The following is a 19208-nucleotide window of genomic DNA, read 5'->3' as shown; positions in this document are numbered from 1 at the left end:
TGAAGGAGCCACATGAGCTACACCTTTTCACATGGCTAGTCCATTCAGGTGTGTAGTATGCTGTGTCGATTTTACGAGATTGTACACTAAACAGTAAAAAATCATAATTTTTATTTTTATTTTTTAGATATTTTAAGACGTATATATGACAAAAATAATAAGATAGAAAAATATCGTGAAAGAATATTCAAGAAAATTACTCAAAAAATACTATTGAAGCTGAATTTGGAACAGATTTCCTTTCGCTATTAAAGATTCATAATTGATATATTAGGAAATTATCTTTTGTTTTATTCTTATGGTTATAAAGTATCTTGGACTTTTCTCTTTTCATCTCCAACAATCTGCCATCCACTTTAACAAAAATGTGTAATAAAGCCATTAGGATCATGGGCTTTTTCAACAACATGTTCGCTTGCTAAGCAGTTTTATAAAAGGTTGGGTTTAAGACCCCGAAATCTTTGTCCAAATTTCGGCCTATAAATCCCGATTGGGTTTTAAGCAGTTTAACTCAACTCAAAGAACCAACCGAAGTACAAACTGGGGTCTGACTGTCGTGTCGGTTTATTGTTCATTGCATACCATAGTTAATATCTTAGAAAAAAATTTTCTTTTCGTAAGGCAAAGGCCGGCCATGGAGGTAGAAGAGCTAGAGAAGAGAAAGTCCAGAAAGATTACGTCTTCTTCTCCTTCTTCTCCTTCTTCAGCTCTTATAAATAACCTTGATGATGGCTGCCTTATGCATATTTTCAGCTTCTTATCTCCCATTCCAGGTTGGGTATTTTTCCCCTTATAAACCCATTTCTTAATGAATATTTTTCATTTGATTGATCTCTGCAAATTTTAGTTCATTTGGTGCTACGGTTCTTTATTTATCTTCGATTTTGTATTTGTTCATCTGGGTATTAAGCAAGTTATGTTAATTTTCACTCAGTCATTGGTTTTGGTTTCATAGGAAGTTGGCTTACGGTTAATTGTATTTTTTTAGGTAACGATGCAATTGGATTTTTTGTAGGCATTTTATATTGGTGTTTAGAAATTTATTTTATTTTTAGATTTATAGGAAGTGAGGTAATGGTTAATTCAAGTTATTTTAGGTTAATTGTATTTGTTGGGAATTTCTCTTCAAGTTTTTATGATGGAGTGAGAAAGTATATGTAAGAAATTTGGCCCAGATTTTTCTTATTTTAGAAGAAATGAACGTGGATATTCTTCGTGAAATGCATGGAATGATATATCTTTACACTCTTTTTCTGCTTGTATTTGGTGGATGTCTCCCGGTTTTTGAGGCTTTGACTACTTATGCTAAGGCGGAGGCGAGCAAAACTTTACAAATGTTGGGATTTATGTAATGTTATCGAAAAATTTCTTTTATTGAATGCTTCCAAATTAGTGGGTATTCTTGTAACTTTGGTTATGTGGTGCTAATGATAGGATGTTTAGTTGTTTCCTAAGAGAACTTGATGCTAATGAGGTAAAAAAGTCTGAAAAGAACCCATTCAAGTAATTTGCTTTGCAATAGCTTCCTATTTTGTCTTTTCCTTTGTTTTCTTTTTCCATTGGCGTTTGGAAGTTCCACATTTTAGCAACATTGAAAGCATTTTAGTAGGCACCGTCATTTCTGATGCTTTTTAATCCTTGTACCAAGTGCGATCTCTTTTACATATTGCTATTGAGTTGCAGATCGGTATAACACCGCCCTCGTTTGCCACAGATGGTGTTATTTGGCATGTCACCCTCGACTGTGGCTGCGAGTCGATAGATCCGTTCAGGATTTTTCTGAACCTGGTGTTTTCCCCAATATTGAAGAAGCTGTGTCTGCAGCTAGGTACATAAAACTACTTTTTTCTAATTTGTGGTTTGGGATTATATGGTATATTACTGAGACCCTATCTCCAAACTCTCCCTTTTAGACCTGGCGACACTATTTTAATTGCAGCTGGCGGCAGTCATCTTGCCTCTAATATTCAGATTAAAAAACCTCTCTGCCTGGTATGTCCTTAGGATTCTGCAAAAGTCAATTTACAGATAAATTGCTTCCTTGGTATGTATTTACTATTTGAAATACAAATTTCTTAGAAAAAAACTTGGATCCGACACCCATGGCTGGTGCATATTCTTACATAGCATGGGAATGTAACCCTTCAAGTACCCTTTGGGTGATCTATTGTAGATATCTCAACGTGGATGCCTCTTAATTATGGTCATGGGTGTTAAACCTGAAGTTGGGCATACCTGTCTCAGACACATTTCGGTATCAGACATTAACACTCAAAATCGAAATAATGTAGGGAACTTCCACAAGCATTGACTTTGAATGTGCTGTCCTATACATTCTGCCACCCTTTTTTTTAATGCGATACCATTATATTTGATAATGGAGATGCTTTAAGTTCTTTCTCATTTTATTGTTTTAGTCTCTCTTTAGTTATCATTTATGTTGGTACACTTTTTCGTCTTATTTTAATGCATATGATATTTTTTTCTGTAAAATGCACGCAAAGATGTTTCTTATTAGTATTATTTGAAATACAAGACATGTTTATGCCAAATATTTTGGTATGAGATATATATGATCATGGATCTTTCAATGGGTGATTACTTTAGAGCTTTACTTATGTTTTCAAAAGATGTATGGAGTCAATATATAGGCCTAGAACCCCTACTATTTGGCCTGAGATGATTTAAAACTGCATTTAAGTAATAGCAACTTATTCGATTCAATTATCGGGCTGTGGGTGACCTCTGCCTAGTGCTACCTACATTTGTTCCATCCCTCTTGCACTAAATTATAACCTATTCTCGTTTTTTGTGGTTAGGAGTTTTTGAGTTTAGGATTATGTTATAGATAACTCAACATAGATGACTTGAGACCATGCTCAAAAGATGTTTGAACCACTCGTAATGAGCTGTAGGACATGATTCTCTTAAAAGTCTCTTTCCCCATCCCCTACTCAGCTCTCTTATTTATCTCCTGATAAAGAGATCAAGGCCTAAAGTTGAGAACGAAGATAATCTTTTTGTAATATTTGTTTAAAAAGTTTGTTTTTGCCTCACTTCTATCTCAACTACTTTCTTCAGATCGGCGGAGGTGAGCTTCCTGATGAAACAAATGTCATCTGTTTGCGAGGTTCAGACAGGTTTGCAAATTTTCTGACTATGTTTTTGCTTCGTATGTTGAATGTGGTAATTTGTTGAGAGGTTTCTCCATGTTATATCTAGAAATCTTGTGTCGAGCCACCTCCATATTGTTTGAAATTGGCAGCTTCACGATTAAAGGCCTGGATGATGTTTTCAGCATGCGATTTGCTTGAAATGTTCTCTTTTATTTGTTGTTGTGATTTATGATAAAACTAAAGGAGCAGGTTGCATGCTACCTGCTATGAAAGAACATGGATATTCAACAGTCTGGAGATGGCTCCATAAGGTCACAATTATTATTTTTTAATAGAGAGAAACAACCTGCACGTTTGTGCTGTTCGTTTTGGTGGAGCAGTGCATTGGAGTTTCTATCAACCTGCAAGCTGACAAACTTAACGGTGAAGGCGGAGCTAGGTTGCTGCTTGCTTCATAGGAGTGGAAGGCTAATTATAGATGAATGCATACTTCAGTGTGAATCAAACCCGTTGGACTATCTGTCATGCCCGATCGTGAGTACAGCCGGAAGTGGGGTGTTTCCCTCCAACCTGAAGAGTGATGGTGATAGCATTTCTGTATCGCACACTCGGATTGAAGGAGGTGCAAAGGCTGTTTTGACGAGTGGAGATCTAGCACTACAGCAAGTTCGTGTCATTTATGCTCGAACTTGTCTCTATTTCTGGTTCGACGTTGATTGTAGATAATTGGATTAGGGAATTCAATTTAATTCCTGAATGTTGTTTTGTTTTCTGTAGGATCAATATCTAATGTAGCCATAGCCATAGCCATAGCCATAGCCATAGCCAAAGGCATTGTATGTTATCAGACCATTTGCAACAAACGTTCCTTTTCTATTTTTTGGTAGATTTGTTCATGAATTTGGTCCAATGCAGATTGAGCTTTGGACATGAGATGGTTAAGGTCTAGATCTGGAATTGCGACTATCATATTATGATACATATAATGTATATAATGTTGGAAAAAAAATTCCTAATTAATTCATTGAAACTTTTACCTAATAACTACCTGACGGAAAAGGACATTAACTTGCATCAGTTTTGCTCGGACAGCGAGCGTCATGTGAATTAAATTTGATAATTCGTATTTTTATTTATCGTTTTTGGTTGATATGTTAAAAATTACATAATATAAAATTTTAAAATATTTATAACTTTAAACATTAATGTTTTAATCATATACATGTGTGTGTATGTATTGTGCATCAAATCTCGTGCAACTGATACAATGCTTGGAATAGTACAATTCCAGAATCCCCCCATAAGAGACATGGAGCATAGCACTTTTTGTATACAGAGTGGATTGGGACTTGATTGCAAAGCTTCAAGAATCTCAAGAAATTTCCAACAACAAGATTTTAGAGTAAAATTGTAACAGGAGATTCTTTTGAGATTATGTGAAGATAAGGGTAGAGGTAGGGTTTTTATTTGCTAAAATAACTAATAGGAATTTTAGTTGAATTAGTGAGGGACTTCTAGAGAATTGGTTTGATTAGAAGTTTTGAGGTTTAATGGGCAAATAGCCCATTTTTAAAGAAAAATTTTGTTGTAGGATGACTAAAATGGGATTAAAATGTAATCATTGGGACTTGAACCTTAATTCTCTACAACTTCTACCAAGCTCTTAATCATTAGGCTAAGTTTTGACTCTTATCAATTTTTTATAGTCTATATCTTTATAATTTTTAAAAGATTGAATCAAATTTTTATAATTTTAGAGGGGCTAAAGTAGAATTTTACCTTTAGTAATTTAAAATTTTCATTTTGCCAACAACCCCCCCCCCTCTCGCGCGTCCGTCACCTCACTTTTGTAAGTAGGGGGGGAAGGGGTGCGCGGGGCGTGAGGACAGGCTACCATTTTTACTATAAAACACTTCCCACTAACTTGCCATTTTTATCGATCTATATTTCTTCAATCTCTTGTCAGTGGGACTAGATCTTTAGAGTTTTAGTTTCCAAAAATGAGTGATCCCAAGTATGCTTATCCTTACCCTGCTCAAGGTCATTATGAAGGTCCTCCAGTCATGGCTCCACCTCCACAATATGCTGCTCCACCTCCACAATATGCTGCTCCACCTCCGCAGTATGCTGCTCCACCTCCAAGACCTGGTTTCCTTGAGGGTTGTCTCGCGGCTTTGCGTTGCTGCTGTCTAATTGGTGAGTGCTGCTCTGATTCTTCCATACTCCCTGAGAGCTGATCATCTCTGTAGTGTAATGTATAATGGAGAAAATGTTTTTTATAATAACTAAATATCAGGGGTTTTTATTTTATTTTGTTGTTGATGTGTCTTACTCTAAAATCTTCTTGATGGAAATTTCTTGAGATATATTTCTTGTATTTCCATAAGAAAAAGATTTGATTAATGAATAGTTACGTTTCTTTTAGAATGGATTTGCGTTGATCATCTTTTGATGGGGTTGACATGTTCTTCATAATTTGACTATTTTTTATTACAGCTTAGGGTTTCCTTTGTTATGGCGCTTCCTTTGTTATTTCCTTTTTCTTAACGGCCTTTCTTTGTAAGTGCCTTGGAGCCTACGGATCTTTCGATGGAACATTATCTCCTCTCCTCTGCATAAATTTAATTATCCATGCCTAAAATGAAACAATGTTATAATGTAATAAAACTATAATGAAATAGAAATGTAAATCATATCTTAATATAATTATTATTAAATATAATTTAATAAAATACATAATTTCATAATTATGTTTTTATTTTTGTAATAAAATTTTTAATAGTTATATTTTTAAAAGCATCATGTTTCTATTTTTGTAAAAATAATTATGTTTTACATCCAACAATTACATTACAAGCACACATTACATTCATCAATTTGTGTTATATCACTCTAGAAATACTGTGATTGACACTCGGAAAATAACTAATAATTCATATCGGGGATTTCTTCAAAAACCATTTAATATTTCAATTAAACCAATGATGATTTGGAGACATAACAGTTTTATAAGTACAAAATCTTAAAACAATGTCCTACATTAACAATAAAAACCATTTTAGGCCTTCTCACAACATATATATCCCCACAAATTAAAGAAGAGGTTTGCAAACAGTGAGGTTGATTTATCATATGTAACTTAGGGCCTAACAAGTTAGTTCAGCATCTGCATATGCATCCCCTTATCTTCAAGGTTCGACACCTTTTGCGGGTGTGTGAACTGTGAATACATGCGTCTAAGATGATTCCATAACGAAAACAATGTAGCCATGGTTCTCCTCAAAGCTTCCCACTAATGCTAATTGTTTAACACAATTCCGTGATATCTAGAAATTTTATCCAAGTAGAATGCCATCTAGCTTCCTAAAACATCGAAAACGAAGCAGCACATATTCGACCAAGCTCTTTCAGGTTCAACAATCTTCAATGCTAAGCTCAAAGGTTTACCTTTGGTTTGTTGATTGCATCACTGCAAGCCAAGAAAAACTCAAGTTACAAAAAACATGCTATTTTTTTGAACACATCCCGCTTTTGGTCAAAGAAATGTGAAATAAACATGCTTCAAAGCCGGACTATGACAATTGTACCTGCATCTATCAAATATTCATGAATCAGTACTAGTACTTTATAATGTCAAGAAAGTTGTATTTATCATGCATCTAGAGCAAACCAATACATATCTAGACCTGATTATCAGGATATAAGCCTCAAAGGACTCTCCAAATACATAAAAATCTTGGAGACAATTGACTATACTTTTATCAGTCTGAGTCATGTAAATTGATACATATATATACTTGTCAACAAGAAAATTATATTTATATAACTTTACTTGACAATGGATACCTGCATAAGTAAATATGTAGGAAATAAGGAAAGAAAAAAACAAAATAACAGGGAAAAGTATTGAGTAATATTTCTGGTAAAAGAACATGAGAACTTGATATTATATAACATTAAATTTTTTGAAAAGTCAACATTTTGTTCATTAAGCAAAAACATAAGGAATGCATGTTGCAGTCATCAAAACCTGAACGGTTATACAAAAGGCAATCCGGAGTTCATGTAGCAACAGAACTAAGTTCACGGTTATCAACATTTTTATGCAGTAGAACTTTTACAAAAGCTATGAATCAAGGATGTCATCCACAGGTTCCCTAACATACCTTGCTCATGCATGTTCAGTTTAAGCAAAATGTAGTATTAAGTTGCTGCCTTCAACATATATAGAACTCGTATAATAATGAGTCTATTGAGGTTATAGTGAGAATACCTGCAAAGTCCAATAGATTACATCCACCAACCAGCATAACAAGCTGAAGGCCACTTCATCTTGTTGGTTATGGTCATAGCATAAAGGCCAAAGTGCAATTGATCACTTCATAAAGATGAATACCAGTTAAAGAGAGCCTTATTACTCTCTTGCTCGACTCAAAACATAGTTTCATATAGCCATTTAATCCACACCACCTGCAAGCAAAAATGACAAGAAAAATGGTTAACTAAACATCATGTTAGAGAAGACAGAAAGGTGGAGAGAGGTGGATGTAAGTTTGATATTTTCTTCTTGTTCTTTTCTTTTTGCTCCTGGAGCGAATTATGGTTTGGAGTTTGCTGGTGAAGGAAGTCTTGTTTTCCTAAGCATTCAGCTTTGAGTGAGAAGTCCCACAAAATGAAATCACTGAGCAAAAGCTTGCGACATAGGGGAAAGCAAGTACTAGGACTACTGCATAAGAAGCTGCATTGAAAGAGTTAATAAGAAACTTCATTCAAGCATCCTTTGAAGTACAAGCAACTACCCTAAACAAATAATCTAGAAGTCATCAACCACAATGCATGAACCACAAAAGAGCAGTTACATATGATATATCAACCTCACTGTTTGTATACATCTGTATTAGCCGTGCAGAGTCCCCTTGACCCTCTCAACAGATGCAATAAGTTGAGAAGCCTTATCATATAACCCGAAAATGTGGAGGCAGAAAACTTTTTGAAATTAAAAAAGGGTTTCTCTGCACACCTCATCAATGTTTCAAAAGACAGATGGTATCTACCAAATGAAACAAAATCCACATGGCTGGCTTCTTGCATAATCTTTAAAAAAGTAGTGCACAAAAGAATTTTAAGGAAAAAAATGAAAAGAAAAAGAGTAAATTTTCGTTATAACCATATCCCACAAAGTACTGCTACCCTTAGTATGCATTAAGTTAAACTATCAGTTCGCCTAGTATATCAACTATTATCTTCAAGGTAGAGTCAGCTTGCATTGATAAAATATGAAAGATTGTAACATACTTCCAAAACAAGGAGTTATGTTTTAAGAAAACTCACATATATTACAAATTAAAAACATCGCACAGTTGGGGGTGGGGGAAGGTAACATGTCGCAAACAAAGAAGTACAGTTCACCCCCAATAGAACGGTTATGGATGTCCACGGCCCTCAAGAATTTCAAATGATCGATAATAGTTCAGTACATATCCATGAAAGAACATGGAAAGATAACCTATAAAAGATATGAAGAGTACTCCTATCTTATACAACGATCACAGCAGAAAAATAGAAATGAAATCCTAAATTGGGATGTCGTTTAATCCCAACTCATTCACCCAATCACCAGTGCCTCCCTTGAGAACCACCTCCCTTGTTTTTGGCAAAGAAGGCATTCTTGGGTTTTGGTAGCTCATGAATGTCCATCACTTGTACCGTTCTTTGCTTTTTGGCTTCAAAAAGCACACAAAAATCGCAGACAGTCACATTTAGTATGAACCCAAAATGAGGGATTCAAGATTAAGTAAACTGTGGAAGAAGAGAAGAAAGCAAACCATTTTCAGCTTCCTTGTAACTTTCTTGAAGCCTTTTCCTCGCAGAAGCCAGCCTTTCAGAGTCAAAATTGCTTTCCTTTTGTTCTCTCTGTCTCTACGAAATCCCAGAAAGGCGATTCAACAAATAGAAATGCCAAAGTTTATACCAATTATAAATTCATCAAACTGAATCCTTAGGACAACCGGCAATGCTAAAATTGCTAAGTTAAGTAGAACTTTCCCTTGGCCTTTTGCTAAGATAAACTATTAGGGTGTGGCGAGTAACTATAACTTCTCATTCCTTGAGAATCGAAAGCCTCAAAATTACAGGAATTTGTCAAAACAGCGGTTTCGCATCAACAATTATTTTGAAAGCATTTCTTTCTAAATTTGGTATCAGACATCTATGTCCATCAACAAAGTAATGATGCAATTAGATGCTCCCATTTGGTATGTACTAATACCTGTACATTTTGTGGAGGAGTTGAGTGAGTATGTCTTGGTGGAGGATCTTTTCGGGAAGGAGGGATTGGCTTTGGCTTCCTTTCAGGTTCTGAATTATTCTTCTCCGAACCAAAACTCCCATCTGTCAATTGTTGTACGGTAAAGCATTAAAAAGGAGGTTGATTAATTAAAAGCACAAATGAAAGATACAAAGATTATATCCAACTTTGAATCAGATTCTATACTCACTGTGGGGATTAGGAGAGTATGCAAAATCAGGAACCTATAACAGAACAGAATCTTAGAATGATAAAAAATAAACAAAGCAGAATTTTAAAACAACTTTCACAGGGAAAAAGAACTCCTTTCACCTGTTGCCGACCATTTTGAGGAAGTTTTTGCTGTGGTGAATCTCCATCGGCTGCTAGACAATATTCATAGTCATTTTAACTTTACTGACATGTCAATTTCCATTCACCTTTGAAATATTTTCTGACAAAAACAAAAAATTCTTCATATTACAGTTAAGATAATAAATTTACCCATAAGTCCAGCAGGTTCTGGTTCTCCAGGTTGATTCACCCTTACCCATTCATCTACAATTTCTTTCCACTTCCTGAAGAAACAAGGAATCAAATCATATAACACTCTTTCTTTGATAATTGCTTCCTTAGTTTGTTCACACACTCACTTACATACATATATATTTTACGTATATGTAAATTTCAGCAAGTTCATTAAAACCTGACAAGTTGCTTCACTAATCTCCTAACATCATTTGATGAATGTTTCCTCAATTTGTTAACATGTCTCCCAATATCAGTCTCCTGAAGATAGTATCATAACGAGGCAATTGACATAAATCAAACTAAACAGGAAATTAAACCGAAAAAAAATTGTTCCACATAATTATTACCTTGAGAGCTTGAAATGTTATATCCATGTCTGCCAAGCTTTGAAGTAAATCAACTAAAGAATCCTCAGACTGTAAAAATAAATTATTCAAATCAAAATCAAAATCCAAAACAAATGATCAAATCAACGATACAATAGCAAAAAGATTCAAAGACCTGATCAGGTAGTTCAAGACGCTCCTTAATCTCAAGAACCCTTTTTTGTTCATCATCAAACAAGCCTCCATAAGGGTCCATATCATCATCTTCATTTTCAGAATGAGGTGTAAAAGGAGACCCTTTTCCTCCTCCTTTACCTTCATGGGGGCTATCTTCTTTATTAACTTGATATACATTTGATCTCTCACCAAAATCACAGCTTTTACACCTGGTAACCATGGAAGTAGCATAAAGCCTCTCCACAATCCCATCTCTCCTTTGCTTAAACTCTTGGCCATAATCCAAAGAAGCTACCAGGATTGCGGTATCTATAAAAGTCCACACATCAACACCAGCTGTTTCAAGAACTGATCTGAAATCATCCAAATCCATTACAATTAAAACCAAAAGTTGATGATTATGTTGCAAATTCCAACGCCTGTTTTTTCCAGGTATCAAATCAAAGATTTGACCTTCAACATAATCAGATCTGATTGAAAACAAAAACGCCCAAAGCTTGAAATTTACAATTTTTTTCAGCTGACAAAAGAAAAACAATTCTTTCAAGTCAAAGCTGAAATGGGTTTTTTTTTTTTTTCTGAACAACTTGATGATTTTGAGTTTGTTAATGGAATTGGATTTTTGTGTGGGAATTGGAATAAACCAAATGAACAGATAAAACTCTTTTCCTTTTTTTTTTCTTTTTGAAATGAAATATGATTATGATATTTCTTTATTTGGAAGAGAATCTTAGATAAGTGTATTCTTTTCGTTATAATTACACAAACGTATGTAAATAAAAGTAATTACATTACAGTGAAACTGAAATTATCTTTTCACCTATTTATTATAAGGGTAAACTACACTTTTGGTCATTAAATTATAGATAAGTTTTTATTTTGATCAATTAATTAAAAAAGTTACCTCTTTTGAGGACTCACAGAAATCCCTCGGGTGGTGCCACAATCTGTTCTACGTACAACAATGTGTTGAACTACTTCAACAAGTCTGCGCTTAAGATATCCAGCATCTGATGTTCGTATGGCGGTATCCGCAACCCCTTTTCGGGCTCCGTAGCAAGAAATGATATATTCTGTTAAAGACAGTCCTTCGCGTAAATTGCTTTGAATGGGTAAATCGATCATTTGTCCTTGGGGATCCGACATTAATCCTCTCATACCTACTAATTGGTGCACTTGAGATGCATTTCCTCTAGCTCCTGAAAAAGACATTATATGGACTGGGTTAAACGGGTCAGTCATCCTAAAATTAGGATTCATTTCTTGTCGCAAATATTCACTTGTAGCATACCATATCTCATTATAGTAATATTTTTCTGAAAATATCAATTATTATTTATTATTACATATTACAATAATTTCTATTTACAATAAGTTAGATACATCGATCAAAAATACAAAGAATTCCCCCAAAAAAGTATGATATAAATCATAGGATGTCCTAGAACTTAAAAGAAAAACGAATTATTTGAGTTTGTTTATTCGAACTTATTAACTAGTTCATTTTCATTGCGGAACTGATTGATTGTCTTCCACTATAATAAATGAACCTTTTCTTGTAGGAAAGACTATCCGATATTTTCTTTATATTTACATATAATTAAAAGAAAAATGACTATTAATATAATAAAATATTCTTTTTTTTTCAAAATTATGTATCCTTTAACAGATTAACTACGAGTCTCATTCGAATTTGGTTGAAAATGAAAATTAGGCATACCCTCTCTTCGAGCTTGACCAATTTATGGAAAAAATCAAATTCAAGTTTGCATAGGTAGATAAAATGGGTTTTACACTTTTTATTTTGATGTAGTTTTCATGTATAAATGGAGATGTATAAATTATAAATGTAAGACAACAAAAAACTGGGCGTAGATAGAAAAAGAAAGACTTTTTTTGCGTTTTTTTTATTTCATCAATTCGATTTATATATCATAATAGATATAGATCCTATTCTATCCTATAGATTTGAATGGAGATATAAAAAAGAAAGGTACCAATAAATTAAATACAAATTCTTCTTTTTTTTTCTGGATAGTGTATGGAATATAAATAAAAAAGGGGTTATATTGTTTTTTTGTTCTAGAATAGAAGCATTTTATGCGATTTTCCCATCTCTATTCATTTTTTATGCAATTTGTATTGTATTTAATTACTTGTCGTAGAATATTATTCTCGTCAGACTTAAACCTAACTAAAATAACAAAACAAGGGTTCTGCCCCCTTTTCACCTGAGTTAAGGTTAAGTAAAGGAAGACAGGGGAATGGGTTTGATTCGGAGATTTTTCTCCTATTCATGTATGATAGATACGTAAGGAGATTTTCATCCCCTGTATGCTATTTTACGTATTCCATATTAAAAAGGAATTGGGAATAGAGAATCTATACTAAAGAAGGGTCTAATTCTTTAGTATATGTTCTTATTTGATACATTGTAGTCAGTTACATTGGCGAATTAGGTGAAGGTGCGGAAAGAGAGGGATTCGAACCCTCGGTAAACAAGAGTCTACATAGCAGTTCCAATGCTACGCCTTGAACCACTCGGCCATCTCTCCTACATAATTATTATGGCCGATACCCCGAGCGAATAGCGAGTTACTCATATTAGATTGTTCGATAGGTACGAAAATATCAATTCTAACTAGGAAACTTGCTATAAAAATAGAAAACTTTTCATCACTTTTTTTATCACTTTTTCTTTAGCCTCCGGGCTCGAAGAATTTTTAAAAAATGGAATGGGTCTACTTTTATGTTATTTCGTACTGTACACTTCCAATTTGGTCACTAAATTTTTTAAAACTGTTCTTTTGTCACCCAATTGTGAAGTAACACCTTTTTAGTTGGTATAATAACAACTTTACTCCTCAATTTTTATACTTTTTGTCAGTTTGACAATGATTATATATAAAATAATAAAAATTGACATTCTTTTTTTGAAAAATTAAAAAATTCTAAAAAACTAAATTAAAATAAAAGTTAATAAGACAGTTTAAATAGATAAACTGAGAGAAAATGAGGGAAACCTATTTTTAAACCCTCTAATTTTTTTCTCTGCATTATTCATATAAAAATATCAAATATTCATTCTTTAAAAACCAAAAAAAATATAAAAAATTAAGCAAATTTTTTGGTTTTTTGTCTTACCTCTTTTGTTTTTTAATATGACTTTTTCATAAGAAAAGAAAAATTCGAAATATAATTTTTTTACAACTTAAATTTTGAAAAATAATTTAATTGAAAAATAATTTAAATGAATTGAAAATTTGCATTGAGTTTGAAAAAAATAGTGGCATATTTAGTTTTTTTTACTAAAAATAACATTAAAGTCAATTTTACAAACTTTTGTAGAATGTTCTTTAAGACTTCATAATATTTGAATCAATTTCTTTTTCACTCACATAATAAATATATCAAAATCTAATAAGTTATAATACAAAAATTACAACTATCTGCACTAATATTAGTTGTTAAATTTACTAAAAACATAGTAGGTCATTTTATTTGATTGTTAATTATTGCCTTTTTATAATGTTTATTTTGAAAATATGATGATAAAGACAATTTGGTTATATGGACAAGATTGAGGTTTTGAGATTTTTAGTGTTTTGATTTGAACTTCACTTTGATAAGTTATTTTAAAGTTACTCGGTTTGGTACTTATAATGAGGGGTTGAAACTATGAATTATATTAAATCATTTGATTTAATGCTTATAAAAATTGATTATGACTATTGATATAATTAATTATTTGTAACTTCAAATTTAAAAAAAAATTTTAATACTAAACAAATACAATTTATAATTATGACATATCTTACGATTTCAAGTTTTCCAACACTTCTATTATCTTGCAACGACAGATTTTAGAAATACTAAAGATCTCAACTATTATAAATCCAAGAGTTTACTTAGGTATGCTTGCTCTATAAGGAAATCTAAAACTATGAGGCAGGTGAGAGGCTGAGTTATCCACAAACTTAAGGAGTGGAAGAAGATGACCTTTTCACTAGGAGGTAAGGAGATCCTGATTAAGGTAGTTGTCACAGCCATACCAACTTATACGATGCCTTGTTCTAAATTTTCAAAGAGGTTGTGTTCTTAAATGAATTCGACTGTGGCCAACTACTGATGGAGACAAAAGGGGAACGAAAACATAACTCATTGGAGGCCATGGCAGAGGTTTACTAAAGGAAAGGATATTGGGGCCTTGGTTTTAAGGACTTGGAATTATTCAATTTAGCGCTTCTTGCGAAAAAGTGTTGGAGGTTATTGCAAGAACCAAATTCTTTTTAGGTAAAACTATTTAAAAGTTTATACTTCCCAAATGACAATTTTCTTAATACCAGGAAGGGGTATCGAGCCTCATGGGTGTGGAGCAATTTGTAGAAGGGCAAGAATTTATGAAGAAAACCTTATTGTAGTGAATTTGGACTAGTGGAAGTGTGTGAATCTGGGATGATCGATGGTTGGTAAACTGTAAGGATGGAAAGCCTTTGTTCCCTGGGCCTATTGGTACTTCTACCTTTAAAAGTTGGTGAGATAATGAACAAAGAAGTTTGGGATCTTTCGAGTATTGAATGTTAATTGTCAAAAGATGTTAAAAGGGATATTCTTGGAGTTCCGATTAACAATTCTGATAAAGGAGATAAATTAGTTTGGCCTTTTACTTCCAATGGCCTACATTCAGTTAAATTAGGGTATAAGGAGCTCAAAAAAAAAGAAGAAGAAAGAGGAATGATTCAAATTCAGTGCCTTTTGCTTACCATATTATTGATGAGAAAACATAGAAAATGGTTTGGGGTCTCAATGTGTCTAAGAAAATCAAATTTTTCTATGGAAACTATATGAAAATGTATTGCCCACATCGGGGAATCTTTTCAAAAGGAAATGTTGTTAAAGTTTCATTTGTAGAATTTGTCAAAGAGAGGAAGAACTATGGAGCACTTAATTATGGGCTCCAAATGGGTTCAGGGAGTATGGTTTATTGCAATAGATGGTTTGCGGATTATTAAAGAAGAAATCAACACTTTTGATAAATTGCTTGAGGATATTACAAAAGGCATTGGCAGGGATGATAACTTGTTGACTAAAACTGCCTTTTCTTGTTGGATGGTCTAAAAAGTCAAGTGTAAGGCATTGATGGAAGGAAGGACTATTGACATTGATGCCATTATTAGGAGAATAAAGTTTGCTTCCAAAGAATACATGGATTCATATGAGCTTGATTTTAGGGAGGTTGGAATAAAGCAGGAAACATCTGACGTTGTTTGGAAAAAGCCCTTGGATAGTTGGGTTAAAATCAACGTTGATGGTGCTTATGATCACAAAACTAAAAATGTTGGGATTGGGGGTCATATGCCAAAATAGTGAAGGTAAAATTATTGATGAATTTGGAGAAAAGATCATTGTTGAACCACTAGAAATGGAAGAAACATTTTCAATATGTAAAAGAGAAGAGTTGGTTATGTAAAAAAAATAGGAGAAAGTGAACTTAGAGTTAAATTCTCAATTTATAGTAAATGAGGTTAAAAAAAGGAGCATAATCACAGATAGAAGTTGAAGCCCATTTTGAGTAAGTTAGATCTCTTAGAGCGGCAAATTCATTCATTTAAGATTTTGCCAGTTAAACGAGGAGCTAAACAAGCAGCAATCTAGGTTTCTACCCATGCTATACAAGAGATGTTTTGTAAAGGTTGGCTCAAGGCAACCACCATTTCTTTGGTTCTCATTTTAGATAAGGATAACCTACCAGATCTTTCATGTTTTTGATAATTTTTGAACTTTGAGCAAGTTCCTCCCAATTGGATATTGAATCTACAACATGCGAATCTAACCACATGAACGCGTCATCAATAATGAAAAGGGGAAGAGCCAAAGACGAATAGCTTCAACAGATACATCATTATATCTAAAAGTATCACACAGAGTTAATAATCACTTGAAATGCAAGTTTGGGTTTTCATTGACCGATCTTCAAAACTGTAAATCACTTTGAATTATCAAGACCATGGCCTATTTTATTTCAAAATTATTGGCATTGATTGTCGACCTGTTGATGTTGCCTCATACAGCATCCAAGTTGGGCCTAACATAGTCCCTCAATGTACGGTTTGCCATTTGCTCTTCGATTTGTGGAATTCAGACTTGCTTTCCTTAAAAAGCGTATTTTCTTCCATTTGATCAATGTAAGGCAAATCTTCGCTCGAAAATATTCCCCTTCTTGCATTGTGCAAAGTTCTCTCAAGTTTAGGATCAAATGAAAGTAACTCATTTATATTTTAAGCCATACACTATGAAACACCACTACCAAGAAAGTAACCAAATTAAACAGTAAAAATTAAATAAAAATTACAAATGAAAATAACTAAAATGCCATATCTATAGTATCAAAATTGAATTACTACAACAACTCAATCCTAAGAACCGAAACCCTCCCCGGCAACGACATCAACAACTTGACCGCTCTTTGGTGTGTGTGCACCAAGGCAAATAAATTTTACTAATAGATATGGAAATGTGGTGTATTGCAAGTATAAAGTCAAATTATAATATAGTTTTTTTATTACAACAAAATATAGAAGTATTTCGAGGATTGTACCTAAGGGAGGTATGAACTAAAATCGAATTGGATAGAAGGAAAACATGCAATAAGAAGTCTAGACAACTACTTATTTATTAACTATAATTGTAGCACCCCTTACTCGGTCTAGTCACCAGGCCCGAGCGATAAGATGTTACGGCAAGTAACAGAATAGTACACGTAATTCATAAATAAAAAATTCAATTATATAATGAATAATCGCATACATTCACATATATCATGTTTTGCAAACATAATTGAGTTTAAATTGAGCTTAAGAAAGCTCTAAGAACAACCAATGATTAAATTGTAACATTTTCAAAATATAAAGGCAATTATGCGAAACAAGGGTCATATGACTATGAGCCCAGGCCGAGTGGCAAGCTGTAACTGTGTAGAATTGGAGTCACAAACCATGTATCTAGACTATGTAACTTATTGAAGCTATGTAGGTCAAATTGCAAATATTTAACAAAAGTTACACAGCCATGTGGCTGAGCCATGTAACAAACTGAGGCTGCATGAAAACTAAATAAACAAATCTATAGTATTCACACAGGCATGCAACTAGCCCATGTGGCAACCGAGAATTGTGTGCTTCTTATACATTCTATATTTCTGTGGCACACGGTCGTGTCACTAACCCGTGTGTGTATTACACGACCGTGTGGCTAGAGCGTGTGACACAAAATATGATATTTAGGGCTTGCTTCATGCCAACCATGTCCAAGGCCAAATCTATGTTCATTAGCACAAATATACCAACTTAAAAACCTGTATAAATTCAATAGATCATCTATCAATTAACCACATTCAAACCAAAACCAATATGCCTTAAATGGAACCCCAAAACAATCAACATGTCATGAATCAATTTCACCATTCAAGCAACACAACTAATTAGTTTACTAAATCCATTTCATAGTGTATCATCTATCCACCATTTAAGAAATTAACCATACATGTCTAATCCACTCAACAAGAACGTCATTAGCAAAGATCATCGCCAACATATATATACATATGATATTCAAAATGCCAAAACATTATCCAAAATACAACATTGTATAACCAAAAGACTCTTTTAAGTACATGCCATTAACTAACAAAAGACATCACCAACTTATTAAGTCCGAGATCGCAACTGGATGCTGATATTGACGAGTGTAAAAGATTGAAACCTAACCTGCGTACAGAAAACAAAATTGTACGTTGAGCATAACTTAGTGGTATTTCTATATTCGAGCACTAGAACATAATATAAATCATGTAATACAATGAACAAACGAAAAATTCAAATTCAATTTAATATGCCAATCTACAAGTCCTAATAATATCTTAAATTGAGCTATCACAATTGCAGCACATACATTTTTTTTCCATATATCAGTCGGATCGATTAAATCGTGCAATATCAAATTCACATTTTCGGACTTATAATATGATATCCACTATCCACCCTTATTTCAATTTCATTTATAATTAATTTCTCTATTCCACATATGTAACAACTTATTTAAGTACAAAACAGATTCAATTGCACATTTACAACATACAAATTTTCAAAACTATTGAATTTAGTCCTTATTGCTAACAATCAATCCAAATCAGGTTGTTTTATCATTTCAAACTTACCTTATGGTCTTACCATGCAACACAATTCATAAATGTAGCAATTGAAAAGGTTCGGATTATAGAAATACAAAGCGTACACTACGAGCTATTCGCTAACGACTTTATCATTTCCTTCCTTTTTGAGGAATCCAGTTTAACGTTAGCTATGGATTAATATAAACACATAACGCTATCGAAATACAACCAATTTAAAAATCAATCATCAATTTATACAAATTTTGTATTTTATTCAATTTAGTCTCTAAAATTGAGACTAACATAACTTTCAATCTGGAATTCATATTTTTAATCCATTTTCACTATAGTTTATTTAAGACTTCCTATTTTTCAATTCTAACACTAATTTAAAATTTTATATATATTAGTCCCTATTGTACAAAACTATAAATTAACTTCATAATTTAGTCCTTTTTCACTCTTAAGCTTAAAATATATCTATTTAACATCTAAAACTTTAAGAATCCATCAATGGCATCTTTACAAAACGTTAATAGTTTCAGAAAATAACACACAGTTCAGCTAGATTAAGCTCTTGGGATTTCAAAAATATAAAAATT

General features: G+C 33.2%; 3 protein-coding genes and 1 non-coding gene across 17 annotated transcripts; 2 read left to right on the top strand and 2 right to left on the bottom strand.

Moving 5' to 3' along the window:
- The first annotated feature begins 513 nt into the window (after nt 1-513).
- On the top strand, nt 514-3992 carry LOC107939262 (F-box protein SKIP5). 4 transcript variants are annotated; one of them, XM_016872562.2, is made up of 6 exons: nt 514-773; nt 1684-1828; nt 1914-1992; nt 2174-2287; nt 3082-3140; nt 3497-3992. In XM_016872562.2, exons 1-6 carry the CDS (start codon nt 635-637, stop codon nt 3840-3842), a joined length of 882 nt encoding a protein of 293 aa, XP_016728051.1. In that variant the 5' UTR covers nt 514-634; the 3' UTR covers nt 3843-3992. The 4 variants fall into 4 exon arrangements, with proteins under 4 accessions (XP_016728051.1, XP_040970484.1, XP_016728052.1 ...); XM_041114550.1 differs by having other exon boundaries at nt 3452-3992; XM_016872563.2 differs by lacking the exon at nt 2174-2287.
- Nucleotides 3993-4965: 973 nt separating this feature from the next.
- Nucleotides 4966-5543, top strand: LOC107939253 (cysteine-rich and transmembrane domain-containing protein WIH2). Its single transcript, XM_016872550.2, has one exon. The coding sequence runs from the start codon at nt 5117-5119 to the stop codon at nt 5351-5353; it is 237 nt and encodes a 78-aa protein (XP_016728039.1). The 5' UTR covers nt 4966-5116; the 3' UTR covers nt 5354-5543.
- A 518-nt stretch (nt 5544-6061) lies between these two features.
- LOC107939257 (probable mediator of RNA polymerase II transcription subunit 26c) lies at nt 6062-11178 on the bottom strand. 11 transcript variants are annotated; one of them, XM_041114547.1, is made up of 12 exons: nt 10435-11150; nt 10281-10349; nt 10109-10191; nt 9907-9980; nt 9736-9788; nt 9614-9647; nt 9385-9506; nt 8942-9035; nt 7390-8839; nt 6704-6709; nt 6564-6585; nt 6062-6479 (listed from the first exon to the last, which is right to left on the bottom strand). In XM_041114547.1, the coding sequence occupies exons 1-9, from the start codon at nt 10807-10809 to the stop codon at nt 8730-8732; spliced, it is 1014 nt and encodes a 337-aa protein (XP_040970481.1). In that variant the 5' UTR covers nt 10810-11150; the 3' UTR covers nt 6062-6479; nt 6564-6585; nt 6704-6709; nt 7390-8729. The 11 variants fall into 11 exon arrangements, with proteins under 11 accessions (XP_040970481.1, XP_040970483.1, XP_040970480.1 ...); XM_041114549.1 differs by lacking the exon at nt 6704-6709 and having other exon boundaries at nt 7390-7854; nt 8448-8839; nt 9736-9785; XM_041114546.1 differs by having other exon boundaries at nt 6564-6709.
- A 1726-nt stretch (nt 11179-12904) lies between these two features.
- Nucleotides 12905-12991, bottom strand: TRNAS-GGA (transfer RNA serine (anticodon GGA)). Its single transcript has one exon. It is a non-coding gene; the product is annotated as a tRNA-Ser (tRNA).
- Nucleotides 12992-19208: the final 6217 nt, after the last annotated feature.

The sequence above is a fragment of the Gossypium hirsutum genome, chromosome A05, assembly GCF_007990345.1.
Source record: "Gossypium hirsutum isolate 1008001.06 chromosome A05, Gossypium_hirsutum_v2.1, whole genome shotgun sequence".
Classification (NCBI taxonomy): Eukaryota; Viridiplantae; Streptophyta; class Magnoliopsida; order Malvales; family Malvaceae; genus Gossypium; species Gossypium hirsutum.
Note: the sequence above shows the minus strand (reverse complement) of the source record. Positions and strands in the feature narration are given on the sequence as shown.